At 46.2% G+C, this 17,626-nt stretch overlaps 1 protein-coding gene across 5 annotated transcripts in view; it reads left to right on the top strand.

Moving 5' to 3' along the window:
- The window catches only part of DYNC1I1 (dynein cytoplasmic 1 intermediate chain 1), a 463,207-nt gene that overhangs the window by 27,996 nt on the left and 417,585 nt on the right, over positions 1-17,626 (top strand). For all 5 annotated transcript variants that reach the window (XM_073582093.1, XM_073582090.1, XM_073582089.1 and 2 more), the window contains exon 3: positions 13,083-13,199. In XM_073582093.1, the coding sequence (XP_073438194.1) occupies positions 13,083-13,199 (117 nt within the window). The remainder of the gene's footprint in view (positions 1-13,082; positions 13,200-17,626) is intronic.

Raw genomic sequence — 17,626 nt, 5'->3', positions numbered from 1 at the left:
GGCAAAGCCTAAAGTACACATGCTCCATACTGCGGGCAGAGCCTAAAACATAAGTGTGTATGCGCTCTACTGCGGGTAGAGCCTAAAACATAAGTGTGTATGCATCCTACTGTGGGCAGAGTGTAAAATATAATGGGGAATGCGCTCTACTGTGGGCAGAGCCTAAATCATAAGGAAGCAATCACCCTACTGTGGGCAGAGCTTAAAACATGAGTGCACATGCACCCTACTGCAAACAGAGCCTAAAACATAAGCGATGATGCGTCTTACTGTGAGCAGAGCCTGAAACATAAGTACGCATTTGGGTCGCCCTCGCTCGCCCAGGGCAGTGGGGTACTCGGTACCAGGCCGGTGTCAGGGGGGGAAAGCTTCACGGCAGCTGTGACCCGGTCCGTGGCCCTGGGCGCCCAATATCAATGGCGGTGATGTAGTTAATGGTAGAATAGTTTGTGATGCCACCCATGGTGTTTGGCAAGTAAGGTGTTGAGCCAACGCTGCATGCAGATCCGCTGGGACTGATGGTGTGGTGCAGCAGAGATGGTATAGCTCCCCACAGGTGGAGCGGTAGTCCCAGGGCAGTGTAGGTGCAATGGATGAGGAGAGGCGCAGAATGGTATGGATGCTGGTACTCAGGTGTAACGATGCAGGAATAACTGCAGGACACCAGAGTATGCGGTTCCAAAGCTTTACTCACTGTTTGCAGTTCACACAACTGCCTGCCTCCGTACTGTGTTCTCCAGGTCAGGGCTCCAGCCAACCTCCAGGCAGGATAGGATTCTCCCTTCCACACACCGCCAATCAATATGTACCTTCACTGAACGACTCCTCCAATGTGCCTTTAGGTGCGAAGCACTCCAGTACTTAGTTACCCTGGAATGCCTCGCAATAGGTGTTCCTAGACTTTACTTGTATGACAGACAGCTGTAGCCTGCTTCGGGGACTCCACTCTGCATCCCGGCTCTCTATTCAGTTGCTGTTGTGTCCCAAGTCTATGATGGGAGCAAGGCGTTAGCGGCTCATTACTCCTCCGGTGTCTGTTGCCGGACATAAAGATCCAATCAACCTCGGGGACCGGGCCCCGGCCTTTGCACTCTCTGGACTGGAAGGGTTCTCTATCTTTCTTCAACCAGCTTCCCTCCGTCCTTCTATTCTCCTTCGTTCTGATCTGTTCTCTCTCTCTTATGGAAGGTTAGGTTATCAATCTTATCAGTCTCTTTCTCTGATCTTTCTCGTGCCAGCAGCCCAGATCACTGGGACCAGCTGCAGCACGTCCCTCAGACACCCATCTTCTCTCTCCTCTAACCAACTAACCACTAACTTTCACTCTTCCCACTCTTTTGTATCATCTCACTCCACCCGCCTCCCAGCACATCTCGTGTTACGAAGCAGGGTTCCACGAGGGGTGCTCTGCTAACCCCCAGCCTAAAGCTGTTAGGTGGCCCCACTGAACTATCCTGTGTGTGGAATGCAGGTGTGGAGTGTGGTCAGGAGTTCCCACCCTACCTGGATGGTGGGGCACTACAACTTAGGAGAAGGTGCAGTACCTCTGTGGCGACTGAAGCCTCAGGGGCGCCACATACCCCCCCGTTAAACACAGCACATCTGCGGGCTGTAAGACAACAAAAGGTACAATACAGGAACACACAAAAATTTTTAAATGCTGTTTAACAATACTTATCTAATCTTCCTAATGTAGGAGGCACATTTCAGAAACGTTACAAACAGTCTAACTTCCTTAGTATCAAAAATTTACTTAAGTGCAATTCTTAATTCACAGTGCTATACTCAACACATTTTCTTTATTACATTTCTCTTTTTCTTTTTCTCTCTCTACAGGACGCAAGACACTGACCATCTACACTTGGCCTGTCACCTGTCACTTTCAATTCTTCAGTCTTTATTCAATTCTCACATTCTATCTCAAAACTTTTCTAATTCTCTGTATCAAATATTCTATAAAAATCATTTACTTTCCATAAGACACATCATTATCAAATACGTTATCATAAAACATTCAAATTTCTTGCAAAGGGCTGAACACTGCTCCCAGCCGGGATTTCTTGCAGTGTTCCTTGAGGTAGACATCATTCTTCGAAAAGTGTCCATTCAAAAACATCATCTTCGCAAAGAGTCTTTATATGTAAAACCAAAAGAGAGCACCCAAAGGGGTGCAAACTATTTACAAGAAAGTTTTGGATCACACAGTGTTCATGATCTCCACAGTTCCATTTGTAGAAAAACACTGCCAATCAAAAGCAGGCAACAAAAGTGCTACCATAAAAACATGATAGCAAAAATAAGGCACAACTGGTGCAAACAAAACCCTCCTAGGTAACGAGATTTTGTAAAGTGTAATTCTTAGTGCTGATCCCCTCCTGGGGTTCTGGAAGCTGAACTGGAACTGTTCTCAGAGGTGGTATCTTTGTCCCATTGTTGCTAATGGGACCCATGATGTATCTCCATACCCGTCAACTGTTCTTCCTCAATAGGTGGTTCCACTGTCCTGGTACGAGGTCTAGCTCCTTGGGCTTCTGCAGCTTGCCAGCTCTGACAAGCCACTGCCTGGGGACTTGGCAGTGAAGGAACCTCGAGATCACGTCCCAAAATGATCCAAACCCCCTTCTGGCCTGTAGATGTCGAATCGGGCACGCCGGCTCCAACCGTACCCCCACCAGCATGGTCGTCCTCCTCCTCCCCATCAACCCATTAGGAAGGCCGGTGTACAGTATATACCTGGGAGTTACCGGTGGTGCGATCTCTGCTCCAGTGCAGATGTGGGGGTAGCGGGCGCTGCCCGGGGAGATATCGGGGGTGGCGGTGGGGCCAATAGCAGCAATAGCAGCTCCGGTTCTGCGGGGGCGGCTGGCGGGACCTGCGCAGCCGCGCCAGGTCCAAGCAGGGGCTCCTCTTCCTCCACTTCAGCTCCCTGGGCTGTGTACAACTCCTCTGGAATCAGTGGCAAAGAAGGGACAGAGTACACTGCTGGTGGCATGGCAGCAGCTCCAAGCTCCGTGGGGTCTGCCAGGAAAAGATCTGGTGCAGCAGCAGCGGGTACCGGTGTCGCGGGTACCGCAGGTGTAGGCCCCTCCTGGGCGCGCTGCCGGCTCAGTCTCCCCAAGGCCTCCTGCCTCAGCCGCAGCCGGGTGGTCAGCGTGACTATTACTTCTTCCAAATGCCGACAGTTCATCTCGCGGATCGGGTTGGAGCCATCAGCCATGGCGCCGGGGGTTTGAACTTCCCCGTGTTCCGCAGGCCTCCTTCCCTCACTCTCCAAAATGGCGTTCTGGCGTTCTTCTTCTTGCTCTGCCCTTCTGCTCACCACTGGCTTCCTCTGCCCCTCCTTCCGTGGGCGGCGTCTTCTTCCAGCGCCTCCATACCAAGCCAGTATACGAAGCCCTCGGGGGGTGGGCCATGCATCTGTCACATAGTAATTCAGGCAGGGACGGCGCAATACTCTTCGCGGTCTTTTCTTAGGACCTCCCATCTCTTCACGCCCTTCTTCTCCGCGCCAGCGGCCATTTCTAATGTCCATTTTACAGTCTATTAAATTTGGTCTTCTGCACATTTTCAAAAGTTGTAAATCCAAGGCACACAGAACCCGATGGCATCGGGTCTCGTCATCCTGTTCGTGACGCCAAAATTGGGTCGCCCTCGCTCGCCCAGGACAGCGGGGTACTCGGTACCGGGCCGGTGTCAGGGGGGGGAAAGCTTCACGGCAGCTGTGACCCGGTCCGTGGCCCTGGGCGCCCAATATCAATGGCAGTGATGTAGGTAATGGTAGAATAGTTTGTGACGCCACCCGTGGTGTTTGGCAAGTAAGGTGTTGAGCCAACGCTGCATGCAGATCCGCTGGGACTGATGGTATGGTGCAGCAGAGATGGTATAGCTCCCCACAGGTGGAGCTGTAGTCCCAGGGCAGTGTAGGTGCAATGGATGAGGAGAGGCGCAGAATGGTATGGATGCTGGTACTCAGGTGTAACGGTGCGGGAATAACTGCAGGACACCAGAGTATGCGGTTCCAAAGCTTTACTCACTGTTTGCAGTTCACACAACTGACTGCCTCCGTACTGTGTTCTCCAAGTCAGGGCTCCAGCCAACCTCCAGGCAGGATAGGATTCTCCCTTCCACACTCCGCCAACATGTACCTTACTGAACGACTCCTCCAATGTGCCTTTAGGTGCGATGCACTCCAGTACTTAGTTACCCTGGAATGCCTCTCTCTGGGTGTTCCTAGTCTTTACTTGTATGACAGACAGCTGTAGCCTGCTTCGGGGGCTCCACTCTGCGTCCCGGCTCTCTATTCAGTTGCTGTTGTGTCCCAAGTCTATGATGGGAGCAAGGCGTTAGCGGCTCACTACTCCTCCGGTGTCTGTTGCCAGACATAAAGATCCAATCAACCTCGGGGACCGGGCCCCGGCCTTTGCACTCTCTGGACTGGAAGGGTTCTCTATCTTACTTCAACCAGATTCCCACCGTCCTTCTATTCTCCTTCGTTCCGATCTGTTCTCTCTCTCTTATGGAAGGTTAGGTTATCAATCTTATCAGTCTCTTTCTCTGGTTTTTCTCGTGCCAGCAGCCCAGATCACTGGGACCTGCTGCAGCACGTCCCTCAGACACCCATCTTCTCTCTTCTCTCTCCTCTAACCAACTAACCACTAACTTTCACTCTCCCCACTCTTTTGTATCATCTCACTCCACCCGCCTCCCAGCACATCTCGTGTTACGAAGCAGGGTTCCACGAGGGGTGCTCTGCTAACCCCCAGCCTGAAGCTGTTAGGTGGCCCCACTGAACTATCCTGTGTGTGGAATGCAGGTGTGGAGTGTGGTCCTGGATGGTGGGGCACTACACCTTAGGAGAAGGTGCAGTACCTCTGTGGCGACTGAAGCCTCAGGGGCGCCACACATTCGCCCTACTGCGCGCAGAGCATACAGCGTAAGTGCGCATGCGCTCTACTGAGGGCAGATCCTAAAATTTGAGTGCACAGGCGCTCTACTGCTTGTAGAGCCTTAAACATAAGGGCGCATGTGGCATACTGAGGGCAGAACCTAAAACATGAGTGCGCATGCGCTCTACTGCATGCAGAGCCTAAAACATAAGAGCACATGTGCCCTTATGCTTTTAGCTCTACCCGCAGTAAGGAAGAGCAAAGAACACAGGTGTGGTTATATACACGCCCCTTGAAGAAGTGTGGACGAAATGCACGTCGGGGTGGAGAGATGTGGCATTGACACCACACAGCTTGTAAGTATTACCTGAAAAATCCTTTGCCTGCCTGCATGCCTCTTTGCAGCGATGCACTGTTTACAGAATGTTATTTGGCATTGCATTCTCCTTACAATAATGGGAATTCCACTATAACTTTACATAGCAGGTGGCATTTGGACCTTTACAGCCATTCGATCTACCTCAGCACAGGCTCTTTTTTGGTCTCAAAACCAATTATGAAGATGATTATTTGGAAGCACATGCACTTTTATTTCATTTGACAATATTACATTTATATCTATTCTTCACAGTCATGCTGGCAATATGTGTTTAAAGGTGTCTCTAGCCTTCAGCGTCCCTCTGCTTTTATCTAAATATTGTTTTATCATTATCTTGTTGTACATTAATAAAAATTCCAATGTATTCATCTTGTTAAATATCTCTATTGTGTGCTTTTTCTGTTCGCCGTTCTCATACAGTTGAGCAACTGGTGAAACAGACAGGATAATAGATTAATGTTCAGCACATGACGCGTTTGCGGATCATAATTTTGGTATAGTTATACAGGGGGGAGTCAGGGGGTTATATACCCCTGGTGTTACTTCAGACAAGAAAAACCTGGCGACAGGTTCACTTTAACAAAAGTTAACTCATCGTTAGGTGTGAAATACTTTGATTGCTAATATTACCATAAAGGGGAGGTGAAATTAAAAAAAAAACAAGGGACTCCACAGCAGCCCCACTCCTGCTGTCTACTGCGTCCTTGCTGGAGAGAACAGTCTTCTAATTGTGGGGAAATGTTTGCTTCTAATCCAGTTTTTTCCTTCTGTCACTGTTACATGAAATCATCCTGACAGCATCTTTCCTCCCAGTAATTTATTCTCTTTGGTCTTCAGAGTTACGATCCAGGATCAGGTATCAGCGTGGAGCCGTGTCACTAATTAATGTCATCGTGACTTTAATGTGACTTTAATCGTGACTTTATTCTACGAAGATAAAAGTGAAGAAAAAAAAATGAAGCGACATAAAAAAAAGCCCAAAATTAACATTTGTAGAGAAAAAATGGCAACTTCAGGCTGAGATCTGTCTGTATAACATTTCCTATTTAGGAGCTGAAATTAGCATCAGAAAACCACCGGAATCAACTGATTTAACTAGGAGAAGCTGCCGACAGCTTCACGTATTACCTGCAGCAGCCTCTAGAGGAGAAATGTGGTATTGCACATTGCTTTTTCAAATGAATGAGTAACAAAAAGTGGAGGACAAAAAGATGTTAATAGGGTGATAGTCTCCAGCAAGGGAAGGAATGAACCGTCTCTGCACCCAGAGATCAAGAGGAGGCAGTGGAGCTGCATATGTAACATCTGTGTGTGTACCATGCCCACAAATAATAGGATTACCCTGTTTACCATGCCCACAAATAATGAGAGGACTCTGTTGTCCATGCCCACAAATAATGAGAGGACTCTGCTGACCATGCCTACAAATAATAAGAGTCAGTGATAAGCGGTCATAAAGGAGCGCTTAGGAAGCAACCCAGGGGCAGACAAGGATATCAGGTCTCCACTGCAGCTCCAGCCGAAAACCTCCAATGGAGGATAGGAGCAATGAGAAAATGGAAAATGGTCTTAAGAGCGCAGGAAAGAGACTCAGACAAGAGATAGGGTTAAACCACAATGCGTTTCAATGGAGGATCCGTCTTCATCAGGTGGAAGTTTCACCTAAGACCGTTTTCCATTTTCTCATTACAAATAATAAGATGACCCTGCTGACCATGCCCACAAATTAATGAGGGGACTCTGCTGACCCTGCCCACAAATAATAAGATGACTCTGCTGACCATGCCTACAAATAATGAGGGGTCTCTGCTGACCATGCCCACAAATAATGAGATGATTCTGCTGACCATGCACATAAACAATGAGAAGACTCTACTGACCTTGCCCACAAATAATGAGATGACTCTTCTGACCCTGCCCACAAATAATGAGGGGACTCTGCTGAACATGCCCACAAATAATGAGGGAACTCTGCTAACCTTGTCCAAAAATAATAAGGGGACTCTGCTGACCATGCCCACAAATAATGAGGGGACTCTGCTGACCATGTCTACACATAACAAGATGACCCTGCTGACCATGCCCCAAATAATGAGGGGACTCTGCTGACCCTGCCCACAACTAATAAAGGGACTCTGCTGACCATGCCTACAAATAATGAGGGGACTCTGCTGACCATGCCCACAAATAATGAGATGACTCTGCTGACCATGCCTACAAATAATGAGGGGACTCTGCTGACCATGCCAACAAATAATGAGGGGACTCTGCTGACCTTGACAATAAGTGAGATGACTCTGCTCACTCTGTCCCAGCATAAACTCTAAATCTGAAATTAGAGCTCCAGTAAACATCAAAAGTCCAATCTGCTCAGTATGCTCTGCTGGGTAGAGTGAAACCTGGAATATTTTAGGGTTTTAATATGTATTTTATTTTGAGACAAGCACTAATAGAAATATATTTTCTTTTAATTATACTGTATGTATATTTTGGGCATTTGGAGCTTTATATTAAAAAAAGTTCCAGTTGCTGAAAAGATATATTAACACCATCCCTCACCCATAATCATAATATAATGTTATGTCATGGGGAGGGTAAGGGACTATGGAGCAGGCCCAAGAGTTGAGCCCGCTCCATACAGAGCAAGTGCTGGGTGGTTCATAAGAAATTCTTATATGCACGATATACTGCAATACAAACTTAAATTTAAAGGTGTGAATCCTCTTCCCCATCTCAAAAGTAAAGTAAAAAACAAACAAAAAAAAAAATAGGATACTCAGGGGAGTAGCAAATAAGAGCAAAAATCGGACACTTTTTGACCTAAAATGTCATCCTACAGTCATGGCCAAAAGTATTGACACCCCTGCAATTCTGTCAGATAATACTCAGTTTCTTCCTGAAAATGATTGCAAACACAAATTCTTTGGTATTATTATCTTCATTTAATTTGTCTTAAATGAAAAAACACAAAGAGAATTGTCCTAAAGCCAAATTGGATATAATTCCACACCAAACATAACAAAGAGGGTGGACAAAAGTATTGGCACTGTTTGAAAAATCATGTGATGCTTCTCTAATTTGTGTAATTAACAGCACCTGTAACTTACCTGTGGCACCTAACAGGTGTTGGCAATAACTAAATCACACTTGCAGCCAGTTAACATGGATTAAAGTTGACTCAACCTCTGTCCTGTGTCCTTGTGTGTACCACATTGAGCATGGAGAAAAGAAAGAAGACCAAAGAACTGTCTGAGGACTTGAGGAACCAAATTGTGAGGAAGCATGAGCAATTTCAAGGCTACAAGTCCATCTCCAAAGACCTGAATGTTCCTGTGTCTACCGTGCACAGTGTCATCAAGAAGTTTAAAGCCCATGGCACTGTGGCTAACCTCCCTAGATGTGGACGGAAAAGAAAAATTAACAAGAGATTTCAACGCAAGATTGTGCGGATGTTGGATAAAGAACCTCCACTAACATCCAAACAAGTTCAAGCTGCCCTGCAGTCCGAGGGTACAATGGTGTCAACCCGTACAATCCGTCGGCGTCTGAATGAAAAGGGACTGTATGGTAGGAGACCCAGGAAGACTCCACTTCTTACCCCGAGACATAAAAAGTCAGGCTGGAGTTTGCCAAAACTTACCTGAAAAAGCCTAAAACATTTTGGAAGAATGTTCTCTGGTCAGATGAGACAAAAGTAGAGCTTTTAGGGCAAAAGCATCAACATAGAGTTTACAGGAGAAAAAAGAGGCATTCAAAGAAAAGTACACGGTCCCTACAGTCAAACATGGCGGAGGTTCCCTGATGTTTTGAGGTTGCTTTGCTGCCTCTGGCACTGGACTGCTTGACCATGTGCATGGCATTATGAAGTCTGAAGACTACCAACAAATTTTGCAGCATAATGTAGGGCCCAGTGTGAGAAAGCTGGGTCTCCCTCAGAGGTCATGGGTCTTCCAGCAGGACAATGACCCAAAACACACTTCAAAAAGCACTAGAAAATGGTTTGAGAGAAAGCACTGGAGACTTCTAAGGTGGCCAGCAATGAGTCCAGACCTGAATCCCATAGAACACCTGTGGAGAGATCTAAAAATGGCAGTTTGGAGAAGGCACCCTTCAAATATCAGGGACCTGGAGCAGTTTGCCAAAGAAGAATGGTCTAAAATTCCAGCAGAGCATTGTAAGAAACTCATTGATGGTTACCGGAAGCGGTTGGTCGCAGTTATTTTGGCTAAAGGTTGTGCAACCAAGTATTAGGCTGAGGGTGCCAATACTTTTGTCCGGCCCATTTTTGGAGTTTTGTGTGAAATGATCAATGTTTTGCTTTTTGCTTCTTTCTCTTTTGTGTTTTTTCATTTAAGACAAATTAAATGAAGATAATAATACCAAAGAATTTGTGTTTGCAATCATTTTCAGGAAGAAACTAAATATTATCTGACAGAATTGCAGGGGTGTCAATACTTTTGGCCATGACTGTAGCTGTAAAATTTGTGTTAAATACTCGAGGTTTATTCATATGTGGTGCTAATAATAAGGTTTTTTGCCCTGATTTTCCCCAAACCTTTCCCATAACAATAAAGCATAAATAAAACCTAATACTAAAAGTTTTCAGCAAATACAAAAACATAAGGAGCACAAATCTCTCCCTATCTGGTTAGTTCCATTTTTCCGCTCTGATGCTTCGCATCAGTGCAAAGTCCAAGCTGTTTAGGTGAAGACAAACAGCAACATCCATTTATTATAGTGAATACATGGTAATTAGATCAGCGCTCAGCGGAGAGAATAGAATGACCCGCGACCTGGAAAACACAGGCGAAATGATGTCAACTGCACTTGATGCTTTATACTGCAGCGTGTCTACTGTTCTGCTCATTTTCCTACGCACCGACGCCATTCATGATTATCATGCGACCACAGTCTCATGTGATCCCATGTCTGACATCTGGAGTTCTTATTCCTGATTTTTATTTTGATTTCTGTGTTGCATTTTCTTTTTATATTATATACAGTAGGGAAAATAAGTATTTGATACACTGACGATTTTGCAGGTTTTCCAGCCTACAAAGATTGGAGAGGTTTAAATCTAATCTAAATCTAAAAATAAAATCCAGAAAGTCACATTGTGTGATGTTTACATAATTAATTTGCATTTTATTGCAAGAAATAAGTATTTGATGCAATGGAGAAACATAACTTAATATTTCGTGCAGAAATCTTTGTTTGCAGTTACAGAGGTCAGACGTTTGCTGTAGTTCTTGAACAGGTGTGCACACACTGCCACAGGGATTTTGGCCCCCTCCTCCATACAGATCTCCAGATCTTTCAGGTTTCGGGGCTGTCGCTGGGCAACATTGAGTTTCAGCTCCATCCAGAGATTTTCTATTGGATTCAGTTCTGGAGACTGGCTAGGACACTCCAGGACCGAGAAATGCTTCTTACCGAGCCAATCCTTAGTTGCCCTGCTTGTGTGTTTCTGGTCATTGTCATGCTGGAAGACCCAGTGACAACCCATCTACAATGTTCTTACTGAGGGAAGGAGGTTGTTGGCCAAAATCTTGCAAAACATGACCCCATCCATCCTACCTTCAATACGATGCAGTCGTCCTGTCCCCTTTGTAGAAAAGCACCCCCAAAGTATGATGTTTCCTCCACCATGCTTCAGGGTTGGGACTGTGTTCTTGAGGTTGTACTTATCCTTCTTTTTCTTCCAAACACGGCAAGTGGAGTTGATTCCAAAAAGTTCCATTTTGACCTCATCTGGCCACATGACCTTCTCCCATTCCTCCTCTGGATCATACAGATGGTCACTGGCGAACTTCAAAGGAGCTGGCATGAGCCTGGGGACCTTGCGTGCCCTGCAAGGTTTTAATCCATGATGGCGTAGTGTGTTACTAACGCTGATGTTTGAGACTGTGGTCCCAGCTCTCTTCAGGTCATTGACCAGGTTCTCCTGTGTAGTTCTGGGCTGATTCCTGACCTTTCTCAGAATCATCCATACCTCACGAGGTGAGATCTTGCATGGAGCCCCAGACTGAGGAAGATTGACAGTCATCTTGTGATTCTTCCATTTTCTAATAATTGCGCCAACAACTGTTTCCTTCTCACTGAGCTTCTTGCCTATTGTCCTTTAACCTATCCCAGCCTTGTGCAGGTGTACAATTTTGTCCCTGGTGTCCTTAGACAGCTCTTTGGTCTTGGCCATGGTGGAGAGGTTGGACTGTGATTGATTGATTGAGTGTGTGGACATGTGTCTTTTATACAGGTAACGACTAGTTCAGACAGGAGCAATTAATACCGGTAATGAGTGCAGAGTAGGAGGCTTCTTAAAGAAAAACTAACAGGTCTGTGAAAGCCAGAATTCTTGCTGGTTGGTCAGTGATCAAATACTTATTTCATGCAATAAAATGTAAATTAATTATGTAATAAATCATACAATGTGATTTTCTGGGTTTTATTTTCATATTCTGTCTATCACAGGTGAAGTGTACCTTCGATAAAAATTACAGACCTCTCCATTCTTTGCAGGTGTGAAAATTTGCAAAATCGGCAGCGTATCAAATAGTTATTTCCCCCCATCCTGGTATATATATCCTCTGTTCTTCCACTGTTCTTTATCGCATAAAAAATAATAAACAATTATACTATCCTTGCCCCCTCTCTAACATGTGCTTGTCTGAAGCCGACAGGTGACTTCAGCTTGCAAGTTACGGGAGCACATGATGTCACTGCCGTGCGCCTCCAGGCACAGGTGCACAGATGTCAGCCGCAGGCCGCTGATTGGCTGACAGCTTGTACTGCAGCGCATGGACCGGACAGGTCTCTGCACCACATTGCATTTCAGCGGAATGTGCGTCTTCGGACACATAAATGGCTGAAATAGGTGCTGGCTCCCGCACGGGCTCCTCTTCTACATGAGCCGAGCCTCTACGACTGTGGTCGTTACACCCCTGCCTGCAAAGAAGAGTTCAAGATTAAGTGACTAAAAAGAACAGATTTCTATACAGGGACGGGGAGGCCATATCTCAGGAAAGGAGAGGAGCAGGAACAACAGAAAAACATCGCCAGATTCAGGACAACGGCAGCATTTACACCAGGTGAAAAAAGTGACACGTTCGCTTTAATACTAACCCATGAACAGAGCTACCTTTCATAAAGATGCACCATCCCATTATAAACATCTTAAATCAGACATTAATAAAGACCCCAGACCTCCTGTACTCAGACCCGGTTCTGACCGCACCTGCCTGTATACAGACCCTAAACCTTTATGTTGACCCCAAACTACCCTTTAAAAGATTTGCTACTAAACAATCAGTTTCCTGTGGCCTGTTTCGCCCCATACTTGTTGTGCGCCCTCTGGTGTTACATACGTGTCTAACATACATCAGAACGTCCATCTGATGTGTCCAGTGTTGGTGACCAGAAGCAGCTTATAGTGCACTGCGTCTTACAGACCGGCTGCAGAATAGCAGGAAGCACTTCTCATCCCGTGCCTTAGAAGATCGGGCGGTGGGGCAGAGCTCCTCTAATATTTGGCATTAAGTGCATCTATACAGAGCAGTTAGTTCCTGGCACAGACCGAGCTGCTGGACAAGTGTGACCACCAACACTGGACATATCTGAGAGCAAATCAAAAGAACAGCAGGGGGCGCCATACCCAATATGGAACACTAGGGAGAGCTGTAACAGCAGTATCTACACAAAGGCTCATTCATTTTACACTACTCTAATTAATAACTTAATCAAGTGAATAAATGATTTGCAGGAAAACCCTTTGATTTATTTTACATAAGGAGATTTTATAGGAGTTCTTATCTCGCCAGGAATCCATAATGTCGGATAAAAGTGACCTAAAGGCGGAACTAGAAAGGAAGAAGCAACGATTAGCGCAAATACGAGAGGAGAAGAAACGCAAAGAGGAGGAGAGGAAGAAAAAAGAGGTTGGTAAAAGTGCAGGAAGCTGTTGTATAAGGGGTTGTTTGGTGGGGGCTTCACGCTGTACAGTCGTGGCCAAAAATTTGGAGAATGAAACACATTTTGTTTATCACATTTTGCGGCTTCACTGATTTTAGATTTTTTTAGTCGGATGTTTTTGTGGTTACTGAAAAACAGTTCGAAAAGTCTCAATATTCCCAGCACTGCCCCTTGTTTCTCCAGACTTCTGCCGTTCAACCCAGCAGCTGGATATCAACTTCTAGGCCAAATCCTGACTGATGACCGCCCATTCTTGGTGCTTAAAGTTTACCACAATTTCTGGGGTTTTGTTTGTTCATTTTTTTGAGGATTGACTACATGTTCTCAATAGGACTGAGCTCTGGGGAGTTTCCTGGCCATGGACCCAAAATGTAAATATTTTGCTCACCGAGACACTTAGCTATCACTTTTACCTTGTGATATGGTCTTTATCATGTTGGATAAAGCATCATCACCACATTGTCCTGGATGATGGGAGCAGTTGCTCTTGGAGGAGGTTCAGATCCCATTCTTTATTCATGGCCGTGATCTTAGCAAAAATTGTGATGAGCCCCCTCCATGGATGAGAAGCCCCCACACTTGTGGTCTCAGGATGTATTATTATATTATATTATTGGCAGCCATAGGACTCCTGGTAGCACCAAGATTTCCCAAACAGTCTGATGGAGTCTTCATCAGCGAAAATAAGTTTACCCCTGTCCTCCGCAATTCAATCCTAATGTCAGTCTTCCTTGATATTTTTCTTGGACAGAAGTGGTTTCTTTACTGCCCTGCCTGACATCAGGCAACGTCCAAAAGCCTTTACCTCACAGTGCGTACAGATGCACTAACTCCTGCCTTCTGCCATTCCAGGGCAAGCTCTGCACTGGTGTTGAACCGATCCCATAGCTAAATCCTCTTTAGGAGACGGTCCTGGCACTTGCTGGACTTTATTGGACACCCTGAAACCTTCTTCAAAGCAATTAAACCTCTCTCTTTAAAGTACTTGATGATGTGACAAATGGTTCATGTAGGGGCAATCTAACAAGCAGCAATGTCCTTGTCTGTAAAGTCCTTTTGATGCAAAACAATGAGGACTACACGTGCTTCCTTGGGCATAATATAGTTAACAGAAAAAAACTAATTAAAGCACCAACCTCTTTCTAAATCAACCAGTATTGTAAACTAATCAGCATAACAGAGTGATATCAGCTGCTATGTCCTCGTTACTAGGGATGAGCAAACCCCTATTGTTCGGGGTTCGTACTGGACACCTTGTCTCTGATATCGAACCCTGAACGCAAACGCAGCCAATCAACAAGCTTTAAGGCTGTGATCACTTCTGGCTCCATCACAGCCATGCTAAGCATTGGCATGGCTGTGATTGGCCGGCACAGCATGTTACCTGGTCTGATATTGTGAAATAAATAAATAATAAAAAAAACTATGTGCTGTCAATCCTATTTTTATAACCAGCCAGGGTAAAGCAGACAGCTGTGAGCTGTTCTTATGCTGGGAAGGTGCAAATGTATAGCTATAGATATATTTGCACCTTCCTAGCCTATTAATATGAGCCTCCAGCTGTTTGCTTTGCCTTTGCTGGTTAATAAAAATGGTGTTACCCCCCAAAATTGATGTGGTGTCCCTCCTATTTTTAATAACCATCAGAGGCTAAGCAGACAGCTTCGGGGCTGATATTAATAGGCTGTAAAGGGCCATGGGTATTCGACCCTTCCCAGCCTAAAAACACCAGTACTCAGCCTCCCCAGAAATGGCGCATCCATTAGATTTTGAGTTGCAAACTCTCCTGTCAGAACAAGGTCAATTATAGATTCTTAGTTAACTCCTTCTGCAGCCTGTAATAGACAACGTACCATGGAGACTGTAGAAGGCAAACGATGCTAAATTTATAATGAAACCTTATCCGTGTATTGTATTTGGGGCTAAAAATAATTTTTACAACTAGTTTTCACTATAAATTTGGCTCCGTTTGCCTTCTATAGCCTCCGCGTTGCGCTATTACAGGCTGCAGAATGAGTTAGCTAAGAATCTAAAATAAAATGTCCCCCCAAAAATGGCCTACAGCTGTTAATTTTCTTTTTGTGGGGTCAAGTACAGTATTGTCATGATCCCAGTGCGGGTTTTTGAGCTGCACACCGGGGGTTAATGTCTGGAGCTCTGTGCAGGTTTTGACCTGCACACTTGGGGTTAATGATTGTGGCCTCTTTCTGGTTCTGGGAGAGCTTCATAAACCCCTGGGAAGCTCCAATCCCTGCCAGTTATACTTTTGCCTTTGGCCGAGTGTGCTGACCTCTGTGTGCCTGTTTGTTGCTATAGCTTGTTTATATGGTTCTGACCCGATTCTGTTTCCCGTTGTGAGTTTGCCTGTTGATTTTGTACTGCGTTATTATCTGTGTATGACTCATTGCCTGTAACTTGACTACTCTCTGCTCGCCCCTCTTGTACCCTGCAGCTCTCTCTGTGTGTGACTCATTGGCTACGTCCTGACTATTCTCCCTGTCTATGCCCCTTGGTAACTTTGTCTCGCAGTTACCCTGCTAGGAGTTCTCTTGCAGCTCCTAGCTCTCTGGAGTTTAGGCCACACCCCTAGCAGTCACATGCTTCAGGACCTGCAGCTCTGAAGTACGCATCTACTCGACTGCTGCCCGCTCCACAGGTAGCTTTGAGCACGCTTTCGCTTTACTCAGGACATGCGCACTGGCTCAGTGAGCAAGTTCAGTGCGGTGTCTCTGACATTATAACTGGCCCATTTCATTCCCTTGGCAGCATTACCTTCAGCAGAAACATTGTCAAGGTTGTTTGTGCAGCATGTGGTCCGATTGCATGGGGTACCCCTGAATGTTGTGTCTGACAGAGGTGTGCAGTTTGTGGCCAAATTTTGGAGGGCGTTCTGTATGAAATTGGGCATCTCACTCTCCTTCTCGTCGGCATATCACCCGGAGAGTAATGGTCAGACAGAACGCACCAATCAATCCCTGGAGCAAATTCTCAGGTGTCTGACCTCCGCCAGACAGGAGGATTGGTGTGATGCGTTACCGTTGGCGGAATTCGCTTTTAACAACCGGGTGAGTCAGTCCACCAACATGTCCCCATTCCTGATTAACTATGGCTTTAATCCGCATTTTGGGGAGTTTTCTCGGGTGGATTCCGGTTGTCCAGGAGCAGAGGGGTCCGTTCAACGGTTAAAAAACCTCTGGGCTGAAGTCCGGCGTAATATCTCTCGGGCCCAGGGGAGGTGCAAATATTTTGCGGACAAAAAGAGAGCCTCGGGAGACATGTTTCAGGTGGGAGAGAAGGTTTGGCTTTCCACACGTAACATCAACTTAAAGGTACCATCAGTTAAGTTGGGACCAAAGTTCATTGGTCCGTACGAGATTATGGAGATAGTCAACCCTGTGGCATATAGGTTGCGTCTCCCCGCCTCCTTAAAAATATCTAATGTGTTCCATAAATCTCTGTTGAAACCAGCAGGATCTGTCAAAGAGAACTCTGAGACTGTTGTTCCTCCAGTGCTGGTGGAGGGTCAATTGGAGTATGAGGTTGGACATATTGTGGACTCTCGGCGGGTGCGCCGCTCTTTGCAGTACCTGGTCCACTGGAAGGGATATGGACCAGAAGAGCGCTCATGGGTCCCTGCTCTCTTGGTACATGCAGATCGCCTGGTTCAGGCGTTCCATGCCAAGTACCCGGGGAAGCCTGGGGGTCCGGAGGCCCCCCCCCGTTGAGAGGGGGGTACTGTCATGATCCCAGTGCGGGTTTTTGAGCTGCACACCGGGGGTTAATGTCTGGAGCTCTGTGCAGGTTTTGACCTGCACACTTGGGGTTAATGATTGTGGCCTCTTTCTGGTTCTGGGAGAGCTTCATAAACCCCTGGGTAGCTTCAATCCCTGCCAGTTATACTTTTGCCTTTGGCCTAGTGTGCTGACCCCCGTGTGCCTGTTTGTTGCTATAGCTTGTTTATATGGTTCTGACCCGATTCTGTTTCCCGTTGTGAGTTTGCCTGTTGATTTTGTACTGCGTTATTATCTGTGTATGACTCATTGCCTGTGATCTGACTACTCTCTGCTCGCCCCTCTTGTACCTTGCAGCTCTCTCTGTGTGTGACTCATTGGCTACGTCCTGACTATCCTCCCTGTCTATGCCCCTTGGTAACTTTGTCTCGCAGTTACTCTGCTAGGAGTTCTCTTGCAGCTCCTAGCTCTGTGGAGTTTAGGCCACACCCCTAGCAGTCACATGCTTCAGGTCCTGCAGCTCTGAAGTACACATCTATTCGGTTGCTGCCCGCTCCACAGGTAGCTTTGAGCACAGTTCGCTTTACTCAGGGCACGCGCACTGGCTCAGTGAGCAAGTTCAGTGCGGTGTCTCTGACAAGTATAAGTCCAACTTCAGACTC

The sequence above is a fragment of the Dendrobates tinctorius genome, unplaced genomic scaffold (assembly GCF_039654945.1).
Source record: "Dendrobates tinctorius isolate UK_male_01 unplaced genomic scaffold, ASM3965494v1 ptg000070l, whole genome shotgun sequence".
NCBI lineage: Eukaryota > Metazoa > Chordata > Amphibia > Anura > Dendrobatidae > Dendrobates > Dendrobates tinctorius.
This window is presented reverse-complemented; position numbering and strand designations above follow the sequence as displayed.